Raw genomic sequence first — 18129 nt, 5'->3', positions numbered from 1 at the left:
TGAATCTGTTCTCTGCCATGACACCAGTTCATCTGAAAGAGAAAAACAGACTGTGGATGTTTTACTGCACGATGAAAAATTCAGTGCGTACTTCCATTCTGACACATTTCGGAAAGCAGTAACATGTAAAGTCCGAATTGGGTTGCTAGCATTTGCATTCATGTATCGTTATTCTCCTAAAGCGCCCTAAATTTCTACTGTGTTTAGCCCAGAATGTAGGGTTAAAAAACAGACTTCTCAGATCCTGCAGCATTTGTTTACCTTAGTTTATGTTAGCTTAGTTATATTTGAACTTTAAACCAAGCTTGTGTCACGAGGGGCATGTGACTATACACGATTTTACATGCTTGTTTTTTTACCTCAGGATTTACATTGAAGGATCTGGAGTCTGTTCCGTTTGGTGTGGCTCTGCCAATCAGAGACGCCATCTACCAGTGCAGAGAACACCCCTGCTCTGATTGGTCTGAGGATGTCTGCGCTCTGATTGGACGACAGGACCTGACCAAGCAAGCTCACAAAGTCACCCTGGCCAATCGTAAATCTGTAAGAAAGTTAATCAAATGTAAAGAAACAAGATCTTGCTTTGCAGTTTGAATGGCATGTTTGGTCAGAGCTGTACATGTATTGCAACACATTTAGTTCTGAACTCAAACTGTTGACCTGTATTTTATGCATTTATTTGAGCATTATTTAGATTTTTTATTAGATTTTTTTTAAAAACTTTTTTTAAGGTCAGATTTTTCATATAATATTGATATTTTGTTTTATTTTAGCTTTATTTCACTTACCGGAAATGCCTAACTATCTTTAACTGTTGAAGTTGCCTTCATTTTGGTTGTGCTTGAAATAAAAAAATTAGACTTATATTATTCCTGTATTCATACTTGCATATTCATTATCATGCAAAGTATCAAACAGAAACCCTAGGACACTTTTTTTCAGGGGTCAAAAAAGATTTTTAAATCTATTATTGGCTTTTCCAAAAACAATTTTGAATTGTTGTCTCCTGGGTACTGGCAGTGCTGAAAGTAACTACCGTCCCAGTTAAAACAACTACTGTCTGAACTGGGCTGAAGACTTGAATATGGTATTTAAGACTGGTATTTTCTAAGTTTGGAATGTATAATTACAGTCATTCTGATGTGAAGTGAATGAATTGAACAAGGCACTTTCATTGTATATTCAGTGTGTTTGTGTTTGCCCTAGACTGTCGGTCTGAACGTAATGCTCGAGCCGCCAGTGACCAGCGACGCGGATGAGGAGGAGGACGGTATGACAGACCTGCGCCCGGAGGTGACGGGGCTGATCTGGAGTCAGGATCTCAGGGTGCAGGAGGTCCGACGTCTGCTCCAGAGCTCCAGACCCGTCCGGGTCAATGTGCCCCACCTGCCTGAAGTCAGTGACCATGAGTACATTGAGGAGAAAGAGAACAAGTGAGCGAGCTCAGTCTGATACTCTTAAAAATAAAGTCCTGTACACTCTTACAAATAAAGGTTCTTTATGGCATCTACTGTTCCATGAAGAACCTTTAACATCCATGGAATCTTTCCATTCCACAAAAGGTTTTTTTATAGTGAAAAAAGTTTTTAAAATGTTCTTCACATTAATGTTCTTCACATTTGTCTTCAATAACATGTCTTCTTTCAGACTTGTGGTGAAAAAAGTCTGAAATACACATTTAGGTCTTTATTTTACTACACTTTGTCTGTTTGCGTCTGTAGATTTCTCATAAATTCAACAAAAGTTGACGTTCTTAATCAACACGCTGCTCCGCGATCGCTGTCTGCTCCCTGTCATCACACACACCGTTAGGAAGCTCTCTCTCTCCTGTACAATGCTGTCGGATCCAAATATGGTCATTTCCTTTTTATCAGCAACCAATCGTGAAAGTAAAAGGGCTGAATGCGCAATCTCATTGGCTGATGATAAATCTTTAAAGCCCGTTTTCTCAAAATGACTTTTCTCCCATTCTCCAAGTCCGAAATCTCCACTTCAGTAGCACCGATATACACCAAACCTTCCAGTCTTGTACCTAGTTATATTATGAAGACATTTACCGAGGGATTTGTAAATATATTATTCCTAGCCTGATTTATATAACATTTTATTCCAAAAAACATGGCGAATTTTTTTTTTTTAGGCTATTGACAGTATTTTCTGATTTACAGGATAACTAAAGTAGATATCCATAAATCCCTCTGTAATTTTTTCCCCATCTAATATGTGAACACAATGAAACATTTTTTTTTAACCTGGCTTTATCCAATACTCAGATTTCGTTTTTTAAAATATATGCAAATTAGCGCATATTTAATTAGATATTGCCTAATTTGCATATTTAAACATTAAATTACAGAAAACTTGTAATACATTTTTTTTCTCATCTTAATGTAGGTAATCAACTGGGAAAGTTTCATGGTGATATCTGCTAGTTAAATTTTTTACCCTATTCACCTGTAGTGTCTCGCCTTAAATGTCGTAATTGAACTAAAGCCCAATCCTGGCTTAATCTAAAAACCTGTCTGTGAAACCAGGATGTAGATTTTAAATGAAGATTGAAAGAGTTGTTTATGGATTATGTTGAATGTTGAAGTCATGTGACCGTGGTGTAGTTCGAAACTTAAGCTTTTTACTTCTGGAAACTATATTTAGGCTTCAAAATTCATAAAAGTTGTGTTGATGAACAAAACGTGTACGAATAATCAACCTTTGTCAGTCACTGGCATAAGCTCTAATGAAAAATATCAGGGTTATGATAAATGATTTTGTTAGAGCAAAATCGTTTTTTAAAATATATGCAAATTAGCGCATATTTAATTAGATATTGCCTAATTTGCACATTTAAACATTAAATTACAGAAAACTTGTAATACATTTTTTTTCTCACCTTAATGTAGGTAATCAACTGGGTAAGTTGCATGGTGATATCTGCTAGTTAAAATGTTTACCCTATTCACCTGTAGTGTCTCGCCTTAAGAAAGCCATTCACTGAAAGTGAAACCACAAAAATGGTTCTTATCTGGCATTGCTGTGAAAACCCTCTTGAGGAACCTTTATTTTAAAGAATGTAGGGTTCTGATAAGATCTGTAAAGAACAACCAAGTACAGAAAGAAAACACAAATGCCTTTAAATGTGCCCTGGAAGTGTATATCATCGCTGTCAGGTGGAACACTTGTATTTTTGTATGATCTTGTATGCACACTACGTTTCAGGAAATGGGAAAAAATACAATTTTTTTTTAATAATTAAACATTCAAGGTTTTTAGAGTTAAAATTCAAGGTCAGGCACTTGAATGTGCCAATATATTATTAACATTTTACCGAAATCCAGTTCAGATGAAGGTACAAGGTTTTAGACCAGCAAATTTCAGACATGTTTTGTTAGACCATTCAAACCATCGTTAGAATGGCCGCATCTGAGGTAGCAAGTGCATCGCATTATGCTTTCATCAATGTACAGGTTGTAAAGTTTGTTGTAATTATGTGGGGGTTAATTTTTTCTGTTATTTGGTCGAAAACTAGTGCTATAAATGACAACATGAAGTGCTATGTGTGGCTTTTGTGTTGGAAATTCACCAATAAAATTGAAGTCAAGCCACTCATATGGTAAAAAGTAAATAAATGTATTGCAATTTAAAGCATATCTCAGAGAGCTACAAAATGAGCTCTAAACAAAACAGCATTTATTTAGTAGAATTATACATATTCATTTACCATTGAACAAAAACTTTCAAAGTTAATTGGATAAGCAACTGAACAGATTATCATAAGGCCTCCTACATCCTTTTATCATTTATGTACACTTTCCGGTTCATCTTTATCCACATTGGTTTTCCTCAACTTTCCATAATATGTCCACCTGACATACGTAAATATTTGTTAAATTGGAAACATTTTATTTGACTCCCTAGACTCTTCCCAGGCCTACCGACCTTGACTACAGAAAGAAGCATTATTCACAAGTTGTTTTTCACAGCATTTGCAGATTAAAACTTAAAACATGAGAGAGAGAGAGACAAAAAAGAGATAAAAGGGACAATATGTCTGAGTCTTCTACCAAGAGTGCGATGGAAGGAGGGGAAGGCCTGTGCTCGGTACTTATCTGAGGCCTTGCATTTGAGTGCCTCAGATAACTTACAACATCTCCATACTTTACAGTCAAAACCGAACCCTTACATGTATGCCATAACCTCCTTTGGGCAGCGACCTGCTTGAAACCTTCAGGTTCATCCCCTTACATTCTTAAGTTAAAGTCCCCCTGTAGTCGATCATTTTTACCCCTTAAAACTCATCTTTGATCACCAAAATGTAAACGTTATTTCCTTTAAAAAATGTCTTTATGCCTTAAAATAGCTTGAATGTAACTCTTGCCTCTTTTAGTATACGCTGTTCTATGAATATGCAAATGAGCCCCGCCTCCACTCACTCACAGCAGCTCAGAGATCCACTCATTGACGATCACACGTTGATCTGATTGGTTACAAGGTAGTGTGTGATGTCGGAAACACCAGCGATTTCAAACCGCGTTTTTGAGACTGTCTTTGGTTCACTGCAGTTTTAAGGAGAAAATACTCAACAATGGTGTCAACTTATGAATTTGTACATTCATCAAGCAGGTTTGTCTAAAGCATATTAAAAACAGCACATAGACGCATAAACACAGGGAGACTTTAACATTCTCTAGAAGGAATTACTCTGTCGTCCTCCTCTAATCCCTCGGTCAAAAGCATCATATATTGAGTAACATTAAAGGCTGAGAATCTGTTTTTAGTACATGCAATAAATATTGATTTACACACACACATATGTCCAAAACTAAGTGGATTAAAAGTAACTCATGTAAGATTGTACTCATGTAATTGATTGAATACCCATAGGAAAATAATGTGTCTCTTACACCATTTAGAACCGTTCTGGCTATGACTTCCATGCGCACTTCTTCGCTCCTCAAATACATGAAACATTAGCCTTTATATAAACTATATACAGTGTTTATTGAGTAAAGAAAATGCTGTACTTATTCAAAGAACCAGTTCTTCATTTACCCTTGCATTACAAACATGCAGGTTTTACGAGGTTGTACAGACAGTTTGAGGATTCGATGGAGTTACGAGGTGTAGAATAAAAATACTTTTCATTGGTTAAATGTTTGCAAAACTCACAGGTGACCAATAGTAATGATTTATGGTAAAAAGAAAAATGACAAAATATAGAGATACAGGGTTTTTTCATGACATTATGGAAATTTTTTAAATCATCATTGCTCTTATTTTTGTTGCAGACTGCTACAGTTGTGCCAGCGCACCATGTCTCTTCCGGTGGGCCGAGGACTCTTCACACTCTTCTCATACCACCCTGTGCCAACCGAACCACTCCCTGTGCCCAAACTCAACCTGACTGGTACTCTCATAAACCACCATTCATGCTTTGAAGTTTTCTAATGAATACTTTTACAGCGCTAGCAAAACAGTTTTTAAGAGCCCTGTTGAATTTCGTTGTCAGTATCTGTGCCCAGAAGATGCAAATATCCGACCCTTCCCACCACAGCGTTATATCTTTCACTCTATCTTCAACGATTTCATGTCAGTTAAAGAGAAAATGTTTTATTAGTGGTTTTCTTCATATGTAGATTTGTGGGTAGACTTTTCCAATTTGGACTACCCAGACCTCCAACGCTCTGGTAACCACTCTCAAAAATATATTTAGGCCTAATTTAAGACATATATTTGAATTGCTTATAATTTTTTCATCCATTTGGATTTGAACATAAACGAACTGTAAAACTTGCAAAAAATGCATATTGGTCAAATCAAACGGGTACGATTTTTGCAAAAAACGGCGTAGTTTATTTTTTAACTATTTGCATGATTTTTTTTGTATATAATCATTTTTTCTAAATGCATTTATTCAGTTGTGGAGCAAGCAATATTAATTTAGTTAAAATATATGAGACTGAAACAAATTGGATTTATTGATGATAAACCTGGTTGTGTATTTAAAACACAGTAAGTTTATTAGTGCTATACAGAAATCTTACCCGTTTTATTTATGTATGACACATATGCATCACATTAAGATTATTAGTTTGTTTACGTTAAAACTATGTAAAGCAAATGAATGGAAACTGCTTTAGGGTGTCATTTTATAAGAAACCTCTTCCTCTGCAATTTACTAGCTACTTGCGACTCGCTTTCCCCCTGTAAAATGCACCATTTTTGATGTGTTATCTTTGTTAAACCCAGGAAGCCATGCAGTGTCTTAGTAACTTAACTCCCCTCTCGTTTGTCTTCTCCACCAGGCCGTGCTCCTCCCAGGAACACCATGGTGGACCTGAACAGTGGTAACATCGATGTGCCGCCCAACATGACCAGCTGGCCCAGCTTTCATAATGGAGTGGCGGCTGGTCTTAAGATCGCCCCTGCTTCCCAGGTGGAATCTGCCTGGATTGCCTACAACAAACCCAAAAGTGCTGACCTGGCTAACGAGTACGCTGGCTTCCTCATGGCCCTGGGCCTCAACGGCCACCTCACCAAACTAGCAACACTTAACATCCATGACTACCTCACCAAGGTCAGTTACAGCCTCAGATGGGATGATGATTATATCGTGAAAGAAAACGCAATGAGTTATAACTCGGCGAATGGGCAACAGGACCAATGCCAGTCTCTAGGGTCCAGTGTTATTTTAGTATTAAACTATTATTGTTTTTATAAATAATAGCTTTATGTATTTAATTTATTTTTTTAGTTGAAGTTTTAGTAATTTTGTTATTTTTATTGTTTAAAAAAATATTTAACTGTTTAGGTTTAATTATTATAATTTTTTTAGTTCAGTTTTAGTTTTTATATATTTCCCTTTTAGTAATTTTTAGTGCTTCAATTTATTTTTGCCGTTTTTGCCTTTTATCAGGATAGGACAGTAGCTAGACAGGAAGTGAGGTGGAGGAGAGAGGAGGGACGGGAAAGGTCTACGGGACTCGAACTCGGGTCGCCTGAAGCACAACAGCGCTACATGTCGGCGCACTTGCCCACGAGGCTATCGGCGCCGTAATATAAAATAAAATATTATTTAATTTATTTCAGCTATATTTCAAATAACAAAAATGTTTTTAATAAGCTTTAGTTTTAGTTAATGATAATAAACCTGGGGTCCACACTCTTTTTTCCTCCACTTTTCTGGGAGATAATCATTATATTTTGTATTATCCACAGTGCAAAAAACAAAAGAAGCCATTTACATGGAGCCTAATAATCCAATTATAATCAGACCAGTAGCACAGCCGGAATAAAAAAGTCACAAGTAAAAACGTCAATCGGAATGAATTGGTCAAATCCGAATAAATTCATTTGGATTGTAAGGGGTGGTTTAAACCTTTTCTAATCCGCTTGATAGTGCATGTAAACACTTTGAAAACCAAATTTGGAACGTTTTGCGCTCGTCGTCTCCTAATAAGGACCGGAAATAGATGAATATAAAATCTCCTTTTTAAAAGAAAAAAGCTGTGGTAGGAAGATAGGTTAGTATAACATCGGAAAACTCAGTATTTTCGCGAAGTGTGTGCGCACGTCATTTAAAATCATTTCCGATTTGAAGTTTGTTACATATAACCCAATCACTTTATTTAGCGTTCATGTAAGCAGTATGTTCGGATTCATCAATCGGAATGATTTCATTCCTGTTGAAACAAAAGGCGTCCATGTAAACTTAGCTGTTATCTCGTAATTAATTTGCATCTTAAATAATTTGCGTATTGTCCACACACACATTTCAGATTGGTCCTAAGGCCCTGTTTTTTTGTAATAAACAACTGCAAATGTAACGCAAAATCTACCGTGACCACCTGTAAGACATCCGCAGATGTTCCCCAAAGATAACCCAGATAATGTATCCCGTACAGCATGTGACGAATCCAAACATTCATGTGTAGCTAACAGAATGATTCACCTTAGATTACATGAGTCACCTGTGCTTATCTATAATGGAGATCTATGTGGGAATCAGGAGTTGCGGGCGATGTTAACTCTAGTGGTTATTCAGAAGAACAAAACCAGACCAATTTAGCATAATGGCTTTCAATTGAATTGAAGAAGTTATTAAAAAAGTTACCTTTCGCTTAATGAGAATTGGACACTCTGTGATGAAGTAGTCTTGAAGTGGGCTGCACTTAATTGAACTTCTTTTTAAAGGCCAAGATGGCATCTCTCCCGATAATGGACCTAGAGATCGTCAAGGCTCTTCCTGAAAACCAAAGATCTCTTCTTCCTCTTCCTCCTCCTCCCCTAATTCTCTTATCTCGCCATTCTTAGCATTGGAGCTGTCAGGTTTGCATGTTTTCTGGGGTTTTTGCTCTCATCCTGTTGTTTTTCTCACATGAAAGTCAAACGTAGAGCTGAGTTTCATTCTGACAGTTCACAGGGCAGTAACGTGTGCTGCTCTCTCATTTCCAGTCAGGCCAGGCTTTGTTGATACTTTCTGTGGTCGCCGAGCATATCTGTAATCTATAAGCTATATCGAGCCTATAGCTAGTTTGGTGTTTTCACTGCCCGCTCTCACACTGAGATCTGCGGCCAGGCTTTCTAGACTCTGATAGTACTCCTGCCTATTTTACAAGAATCTGGCAGAAAAACATCCTGTTTTACTTCATGCACATGTAAAAATGAATGAACGAGAGAGATTTTAATGAATGAATAAAGTGTTAATGTCAGTCCCACGATTGCATAGCTCACTGCAAGTTCATTCTTTACTTCATTGGAGAGAGTTGATGGCTTAAAATGGTGCTCATTCGGTTTTGAAACAAAGTGTTTCCAGATATACATTCATTCATACATACATACATACATACATACATACATTCATTCATATATACATACATACATACATACATACATACATACATACATACATACATACATACATACATTCATTCATTCATTCATTCATTCATTCACTCATTCATTCATATATACATACATACATACATGCATACATTCATACATACATACATACATACATTCATACATACATACATACATACATACATTCATTCATTCATTCATTCATACATACATACATACATACATACATACATTCATACATACATACATACATACATACATACATACATTCATTCATTCATTCATTCATACATACATACATACATTCATTCATACATACATACATACATACATACATTCATTCATTCATACATGCATACATTCATACATACATACATACATACATACATTCATACATTCATACATACATACATACATACATACATACATTCATTAATTCATTCATTCATTCATTCATTCATACATACATGCATGCATACATTCATACATACATTCATACATTCATTCATACATGCATACATACATACATACATACATACATACATTCATACATTCATTCATTCATTCATACATACATACATACATACATACATACATACATACATACATACATACATACATACATTCATACATACATTCATACATACATACATTCATACATACATACATACATACATACATACATACATACATACATTCATTCATTCATTCATTCATTCATTCATACATACATACATACATACATACATACATACATACATACATACATACATACATACATACATACATACATTCATACATTCATACATACATACATTCATACATACATACATTCATACATTCATTCATACATACATACATACATGCATACATACATGCATACATACATGCATACATACATACATTCATACATACATTCATACATACATTCATTCATACATTCATTCATACATACATACATACATACATGCATACATTCATACATTCATTTTATTTGATTATATTTATTATATATTAATAATAAATAAAATGTATATTATTATAATTTGGGCTATATTATAACATATGTACATATTATGACATGGTTCTATCTTGTTTCCTCTGACTCAGGGTCACGAAATGACAAGTATCGGGCTGTTGCTGGGTGTTTCTGCTGCTAAACTGGGCACCATGGACATGTCCATCACTCGTCTGCTAAGCATCCACATCCCCGCACTGCTGCCGCCCACCTCCACCGAGCTCGACGTGCCTCACAGTGTGCAAGTGGCCGCTGTGGTCGGCATCGGTTTGGTTTATCAGGGCACCGGTCACCGGCACAATGCAGAGGTCTTGCTGGCAGAGATCGGTTAGTATGCGTATTCAGGGTTTGGCATGAAATAAAATGAGCTGTTCTCCCATTCAAGGTTGAATATAAAGTTAATTGTTTTATATCTGAGACTCTAACAGCTGTGTGTCGTTCCCAAGGACGTCCACCTGGTCCTGAGATGGAGTACTGTACGGATAGGGAGTCGTACTCTTTAGCAGCGGGACTGGCGCTTGGTATGGTCTGCCTTGGGGTGAGTGTGTTTCCAAAGCATTTTCTGAATGTTATCTTGTTCCTTGAATGCTCAGCAACAACAGAAACAAAAAATCCCTAAATTATTCATTTTCCCCAAATAAAATGAACGCAAAGTATCATTATTGTCTTCGATCATGTGCAGTGTGTACATACCAATGTGTGTTTTAGTCAAGTCAAGTCAAGTTTATTTGTATAGTGCTTTTCACAATACAGATTGTATCAAAGCAGCTTCACAGTATTAAATTAAAATAATACAACAAAGTTTGTTTCAAGAGGAATTTATTGATTGATAAAATTAAATTAAATATCCCCAAAATATCCCCAACTGAGCAAGCCAAAGGCAACAGTGGCAAGGAACCGAAAAACTCCATCAAGTGACCTAATGGTGTCCTAAAACTCCATCAGGTGACCTAATGGAGAAAAAAAACCTTGGGAGAACCCAGGCTCAGTCGGGGGCCAGTTCTCCTCTGGCATTTATGAGCTAGAGACCGGATTGTAGTTTGAACTGTAGGATTATATGAATGCCTGGCTGAAGAGATGCGACTTTAATCTAGTTTTAAACTGGGAGAGCGAGTCTGAGCAACGAACAGTATCAGGAAGACTATTCCAGAGTTTTGGAGCCAAATGTGAAAATGCTCTCCCTCCTTTGGTGGTTCTGGATATCCTAGGTATGACCAAAAGCCTTGAATTTAGTGATCTTAAAGAGCGCGATGGATTATAGGGCGATAGAAGATCCGTTAAATAGACTGGAGCTAAGCCGTTTAGGGCTTTATAAGTCAGTAGCAATATCTTATAATTAATACGGAGCTTTATAGGTAACCAATGCAGTGATGATAAAACTTCAGATAAAACTTTTTTTAGTGTTTCTAAAAAAAGTCAAAGTCAAATTTTTTGTAATTTTAAGCGCATTGCATGGCAGTGGATAAAAACGAAACGCAGTTCCTTCGGGAAACAACAGGAAACAACATGTAGTAAACAGTTGGTGCATCCTGATTCATGTACTTGTGCATTATTCTATGCCGTTTTGTAGTATAAATAGTGCAAGTAGCGTGTTTACACTGAAAATTCCAAAAAGAAAACATGCACTTTAAATACCTGGATGATGCACTTAATTAACCAACAAAAAAAACCTAAGAGTGGAATGTTGGACACTTCATTCACTCAACCGTTGCTGCTTTAATTACGTAACGGAGGGGGAGGAGTTATCAGATTCCTTAATCCGAGTTATCAGATGTTGAATGAAAAAACAACCTTATAAAGTTCATACACTACACAGATGAGTATTGAGTACATAGTCCCACCTGTACAAGTGTATAGTGCGTCATTTGTGACGCAACTAGTCATGAGGACTAAAAAAAGTCAACAGTAAATATTGACAATAAATACAGACAATAGTACAAAGAATAAAAACAGAATTGACAGTTAAATAAGCAGGTAATGTATACATAAAGTGTAGCAGCAGTGGGATATGTTTGACCTGTAAGAACTAAGTAAATAATTATATATATATATATATATATATATATATATGAAGAGTTCAGATGCAAAAGCCTCTAAATGCCATCTGAAATTTTCTTATAGAATGATCATTTTTATCAAGCTTGTATATTTAAGTTCAGTAATTTCACTTAAATGACAATTAATAGGTAATCTTCATTGCCATTTAAGTGAAATTATTGAATTTAAATATACGAGCTTGATAAAAATTATCATTATATAAGAAAATTTTAGATGGCATTTAGAGGCTTTTGCATCTGAACTCTTCATATATATATATATATATATATATATATATATATATATATATATATATATTATTAGGTCCTTATTAGGAGATGACGAGCACAAAAAGTTCCACTTTTGGTTTTCAATCCGATCAAGTGTTTACATGCCCTATCAAGCGGATTAGAAAAGGTTTAAACCATCCCTTACAAATACTGAAAAATGAAACTAAAGCTTACATTTTTGTTAATTGAAATATAGCTGAAATAAATTAAATTATATTTTATATTACGGCGCCGATAGCCTCGTGGGCAAGTACACCGAGTTCAAGTCCCGGCTCGTGGACCTTTTCCGATCCCGTCCCCCCTCTCTCTCCCACCTCACTTTCGGTCTAGCTAATATCCTATCCTAATAAAAGGCAAAACCGGCAAAAATAAATCTTAAATTTATTAAATAATAAAAATAAAAATAAATTTTAGATGAAAAAATGCCATTTATATATATATATATATATATATATAAGTTATTACTGTTATTAAGTAAATAGAACATATACTGTACACTATATTAGCGACCACACAAGTGGACAATATCGTTCTATTTATTTCCACTTTAAGCAGGATAGATTCTGATTGGCTGTCATTGTTTTTATCACTCATCAGCTGAAAAAAAAAAAAAACTGTTCTGAAAGTGATTCCAATGATATTGTTTCTCTGTGCCGTTATTATTATAGATGTGGCGTGGACTTTGCTATTCTGTTATTTTTAGAACGATATCTGGGAGATGCACGATACTAGATTTCTCTGCCGATACCGTCTGATTTTCTTAAGGAAAAGAAATCCCTCCCAACTAATGCTAGTGAACCCTCTCATTTGGTACAATACTTTAATATTAGAGGTTACAACTAACAACAGAGCCCAAACTATTATATTCAAATGCTATTTATTTTCAGATATTATAATTGTTTGTAAACAACTCAGTTGCACATAAGGTAATTTCATAACTTCATAAACACTAGTCTTCATGACAGATGTATTTAAACATACACTAACAGTAAATGATCTCCTCTCTAGTGTTTTTTTTATTGCTAACTAACGAACAACTTTCCTGAGGTAAATGCAATGTTGCATATAGTTCACATGCTGTTTTTTGACGTCTTTCTGCGGTTGAAACACAGATTGAGTGATTACATGACTTATGATTCATTTTGGTAAGTTGTATACTATATCTTTCAACATACCTTTTAATATTCATGCATGTTTTTTCATGCTCTAACTTGTATTAAAGTGGAAGAAAAGAAAAGACTGCTGCTTGAACTGAGGCGCTACAGCGATCCGTCACGTCACATTTAAGAGCGTCAAAACACCATTTATTGTTTGACTTTCGTAATAAAATGGACAGAATTTGAAAGCTGAGATTTTGTTTCTTATCAGAAGTAACAAAGCTCTTTGCGATTATTGGATGGGAGGCACTACAAATAATGTTTGGTGTAGGGAAAATCCATGGCTCTGGCTTGAACTACGGGTGATTCATAGGGTCCAACAAAACCTGCTTTTGCGTCGCTATTATTTAACTGTTAATGCGTTATTGTCATGTTAACTTCGACAGTCTGAAATTCAACACAAGATTTTCTTCACACAGTATTTCAGAGTAATACACAGAGTTTCAGTCTGACACATTTTTCTGCCCCCTTTTGATTGTCATGATATAATCAGCCCTAATCGGCCCTGATCATTGGCTGTTTTTAAACAACGGCTGATAGTCAAAATAATTGCTTTTATCAGGCGATACAGATTATTGGCTGATACATCTGTGTATACCTAATATCTGGTTATAGTTATTGTCCTTGGTGTGAACGGGCCTTTAGTCTGTGTGGAAGTGCACTATTAAAGTGATGATGGAGTTAGTATTTGAAGTAGTATTTATTAGAAAAAGCTTGTAGCTCATTCAGCAAAAAAAGCATGCAATGTGTGCATCTCTGAGAGATGGGAAGTGGAGTTATTCCCACGCTCACCCAGCTGTTTGCTCTCTTCTTCTCTGCAGCACGGCAGTAACCTGATCGGGATGACCGACCTGAACGTGCCCGAGCAGCTCTATCAGTATATGGTAGGAGGTCATCGGCGCACGCATGCTGGCATCAACAGAGAGAAACACAAGTCTCCCAGCTATCAGATCAAGGTGGAGTCATGACATTACCATCAAAGAGCATGTATTCATCTGGAGCTTTCTATGTGCTGAGAATGATGCCACACCTCTAATGTGGTCATGCTTAACAGTTTATATTATTGTACGAGAAAGCGAGGAATGTGCTGTCATACTATATTTATCTGGTGATGTCAAAGTGAACAATATGAATGCTGCATTCCATGCATACTTTATATTCATGCATCATCTTTATAGATATTTATGCATTATGCATGAAATTTAATTTAAGTTGAGAAAATTGACAAAAAAAAGGAAAGTAGACTTAAAATAGAATTAGATTAAAATAAATGTATATAAATTATCAAAGCATAGTATTTCATATTATTGGTGTGAATTACCCATAAGTATGTTTTCATGCTCACAAATTATGGGCTATTTCCAGAAAAAAATATGAATAATGTTTGAAATTCCTTCTATTTATTTATATTTTGCATGTTTCATTGTTTAATTAATAATTGTGAATTAATTGTGTTGTAGTTTGCAGAACGTACACTACATTCATATATTCAATATTCAAAAGGCAACACAGATTAAATGTAACTCTTTTTATTAGGAGGGTGACACTATCAATGTGGACGTGACCTGTCCTGGTGCGACTCTTGCTCTAGCCATGATTTACCTGAAGACAAATAATAGGTGAGTTTTATTTTTTTTTATTCACTTAGTTTTGTTCCATTTGACCAAAGAACCACATCCTAACATTAAAGGGATACTCCACTTTTTTTGGAAATAGGCTCATTTTACAACTCCACCAGAGTTAAACAGTTGAGTTTTACCGTTTTCGAATCCATTCAGCCGAACTCCGGGTCTGGCGGTACCACTTTTAGCATAGCTTAGCATAGATCATTGAATCGGACAGGACCATTAGCATCTCTCTCAAAAAAATGACCAAAGAGTTTCGATATTTTTCCTATTTAAAACTGGACTCTTCTGTAGTTACATCGTGTACTAAGACCGACGGAAAATGAAAAGTTGTGATTTTCTAGGCTGATATGGCTAGGAACTATACTCTCATTCCTGCGTAATAATCAAGAAACTTTGCTGCGGTACCATGAGTCCAGCAGGCGTAATGATATGACGCAGAGCCTGAAAATAGTCCCCAGCTCGGTAACTTCCAACGTGACCGGGACTAAGTTTGTCTAACCTATTAGACCTATTTTCAGGCGCTGGTTCATATCATTAGTTTACTCTCTTCAGAAAGTCAACTTTCAAATTATAGTTGTCTCTGTGCAATAAACCAGGATAACTCCCAAAAATCACACACCTTGCCTTTAATTAAGTATAAAATGTAATGCTTTGTGTCTTTGTGTAAAAAAAGGTAGACATCTTCCTCAGTTCTTAAGATTGAAGCTGGCTTCTTTCAGCTTGTCTTCTCTCTCACGTTCACACCTGTCTCTCTGGACTCCTCCAGGTCTATAGCTGATTGGCTGAAAGCCCCAGACACCATGTTCCTGCTGGACTTCATCAAGCCTGAGTTTTTGCTGCTGAGGGTGAGAGAGCGTTACAGGGCCGACAGCCTCTGGGCTCACGGGGACTTGCACATTAACACCTCACGTTGGGTTCATTCACACTTTTTACCAAGGGTTCTCATGTTTTATGATGGTTTTTTAGGCCACATATGGGCTCATTTTAGCCCGCTGTGCTTGTTAACCAACAGGAATGTCACTTCCTCTCTGGCACTATTCCAAAACCTTAAAGACCCCATGTGTTGAAAATCAAGTTTTTTTTAATGTTGTTCATATGTCTATGTGGTGTTTTTAATATGATTTAAGACAAACCATGTGCAAATTCTTCAGTCAACACCATTGCTGAGTATTTTGCAGTGAACCAAAGACTCTCAAAAACACGGTTTGAAATCGCTTGTGTTTCTTACGTTAAAAATATGTTACAACCAATCCCGTCTCGAGGGCACGGGTTTAGCATATCATTAACTGCTGCGAAGCAGGGGAGTCTCAAGAGACGCCAGGTTATCCCAGTATATTTTTCTGTTGAAATGAAAAATCGGGTACATTTAGCAATATAGCGGGTGAATTTTAGATATGATGTATATTACGATGTTGTGAACTAAAGGCCTTTCTCCACTGGCGTTCAAAGCTGTTTAAGTTTCTAAGGATGCTGATTTTTAGAAGGCAGACTGAGATGGTGAACGGGAACATGTTTTGTGTAACATTAGCAACACTTTATTAGCTGTTTGATTACGTAGTCAAGCCAAAGGCTAATCATATTAATTACCGTTATGTGTCCGACGTGCCTGTATAATTCGCTCTTCCACTTCTTCTGAATCAGTTCCTAGTTCAAACATATGTGGCTGAATTAAACCAGTATTTCCAATGTGCAGCGTTACAGTAAAGTTGACCGAGTGGATCTCTGAGCTGGCGTGAGTGAGTGGAGGCAGGGCTAATTTGCATATTCATGGTTCCTCGTATACTACAGACCCTTTCCAAAAAATGTGAATATCATGGAAAAGTTTATTTATTTCCATAATTTCATTCAAAACGTTAAACTTCCATAGATTATAGATTCAGGGCCCACAACTTAAACGATTTCAAGTATTTAGTTGTTTATTTGTACATAATTTGGGCTTCCAGCTCATAAAACCCACGAAAACAGGATTTCAAAAAATTTGAATATTACATGAAATCACACAGTAATTACACAGTGATACCATGGTCATTGAACCAGGTTTTGGTTATTTTGGCAGTGTGGGCAGGTGCAAATCCTGCTGGAAAATGAAGTCAGCATGAAGTGCTCTGAAAATGTCCTGGTAGACGGCTGCGTTGACTCTGGATTTAATAAAGCACAGTGGACCAAAGTCCTCTTTTCTGATGAGAGCAAATTTTGCATCTCATTTAGAAACCAAGGTCCCAGAGTCTGGAGGAAGAATGGAGAGGCACACAATCCAAGATGCTTGAAGTCCAGTGTGAAGTTTCCACAATCTGTGTTGGTTTGGGGAGCCATGTCATCGGCTGGAGTGCTGTCCACTCAACGCAGCCGTCTACCAGGACATTTCCAGAGCACTTCATGCTTCCTTCAGCAGACAAGCTTTATGGAGATGCTGACTTCATTTTCCAGCAGGATTTGCACCTGCCCACACTGCCAAAAGAACCAAAACCTGGTTCAATGACCATGGTATCACTGTGTAATTACTGTATGATTTCATGTAATATTCAAATTTTTTGAAATCCTGTTTCTGTGGGTTTTATGAGCTGGAAGCCCAAATTATGAACAAATAAACAACCAAATACTTGAAATCGTTTAAGTTGTGGGCTCTGAATCTATAATCTAAGGAAGTTTAACGTTTTGAATGGAATTATGGAAATAAATAAACTTTTCCATGATATTCTAATTTTTTGGAAAGGGTCTGTAAATGAAGCCAAGGGTGTAGAGTTACATTCAAGCTATTTTAAGGCATGAAGAATTTTATTATTTTATTTCACAGGAACAAACATTTAAATATGTCATTTTGGTGATCAAAGATGAGTTTTAAGGGATAAAATTATAGACTACAGGAGGACTTTAATGCTGGCTTCATAGACTTCCAAAAGGTAGTAATTTATGACGCGCTTCTTACCTTATTTTCTTACCGTACATTCTTTGCTGAGAAGTCAATCCTATAATGCATTGTGAAAACAGCAATCCAGATGATCGTTTATACTGTAATGGTATCAATAGAAATGATCTTATTATAAATTATTTGAGAAATGGTTTATCCACCTTATTTTTAACGTAAGAGCTGCGTGGTTGTTTGTAACTTTGTGTCTGGCCTCATCCGCTTTCTGTTATTTGTA

General features: G+C 36.2%; 1 protein-coding gene and 1 long non-coding RNA gene across 3 annotated transcripts in view; one reads left to right on the top strand and one right to left on the bottom strand.

Annotated features, from left to right (window-relative positions):
* anapc1 (anaphase promoting complex subunit 1) overlaps positions 1-18129 on the top strand; it is a 115164-nt gene that overhangs the window by 35609 nt on the left and 61426 nt on the right. For both annotated transcript variants that reach the window (XM_082153266.1, XM_082153265.1), the window contains exons 25-33: positions 365-543; positions 1207-1433; positions 5283-5401; positions 6300-6571; positions 9967-10201; positions 10321-10412; positions 14180-14314; positions 14895-14977; positions 15753-15831. In XM_082153266.1, coding sequence (XP_082009392.1) covers positions 365-543; positions 1207-1433; positions 5283-5401; positions 6300-6571; positions 9967-10201; positions 10321-10412; positions 14180-14314; positions 14895-14977; positions 15753-15831 — 1421 coding nt within the window. The remainder of the gene's footprint in view (positions 1-364; positions 544-1206; positions 1434-5282; positions 5402-6299; positions 6572-9966; positions 10202-10320; positions 10413-14179; positions 14315-14894; positions 14978-15752; positions 15832-18129) is intronic.
* The window catches only part of LOC309486289, a 54858-nt gene that overhangs the window by 29138 nt on the left and 7591 nt on the right, over positions 1-18129 (bottom strand). The window lies entirely within an intron of this gene.

This window comes from Leuciscus leuciscus (genome assembly GCF_965113295.1).
Source record: "Leuciscus leuciscus genome assembly, chromosome: 22".
NCBI classification, from domain to species: Eukaryota; Metazoa; Chordata; class Actinopteri; order Cypriniformes; family Leuciscidae; genus Leuciscus; species Leuciscus leuciscus.
Note: the sequence above shows the minus strand (reverse complement) of the source record. Positions and strands in the feature narration are given on the sequence as shown.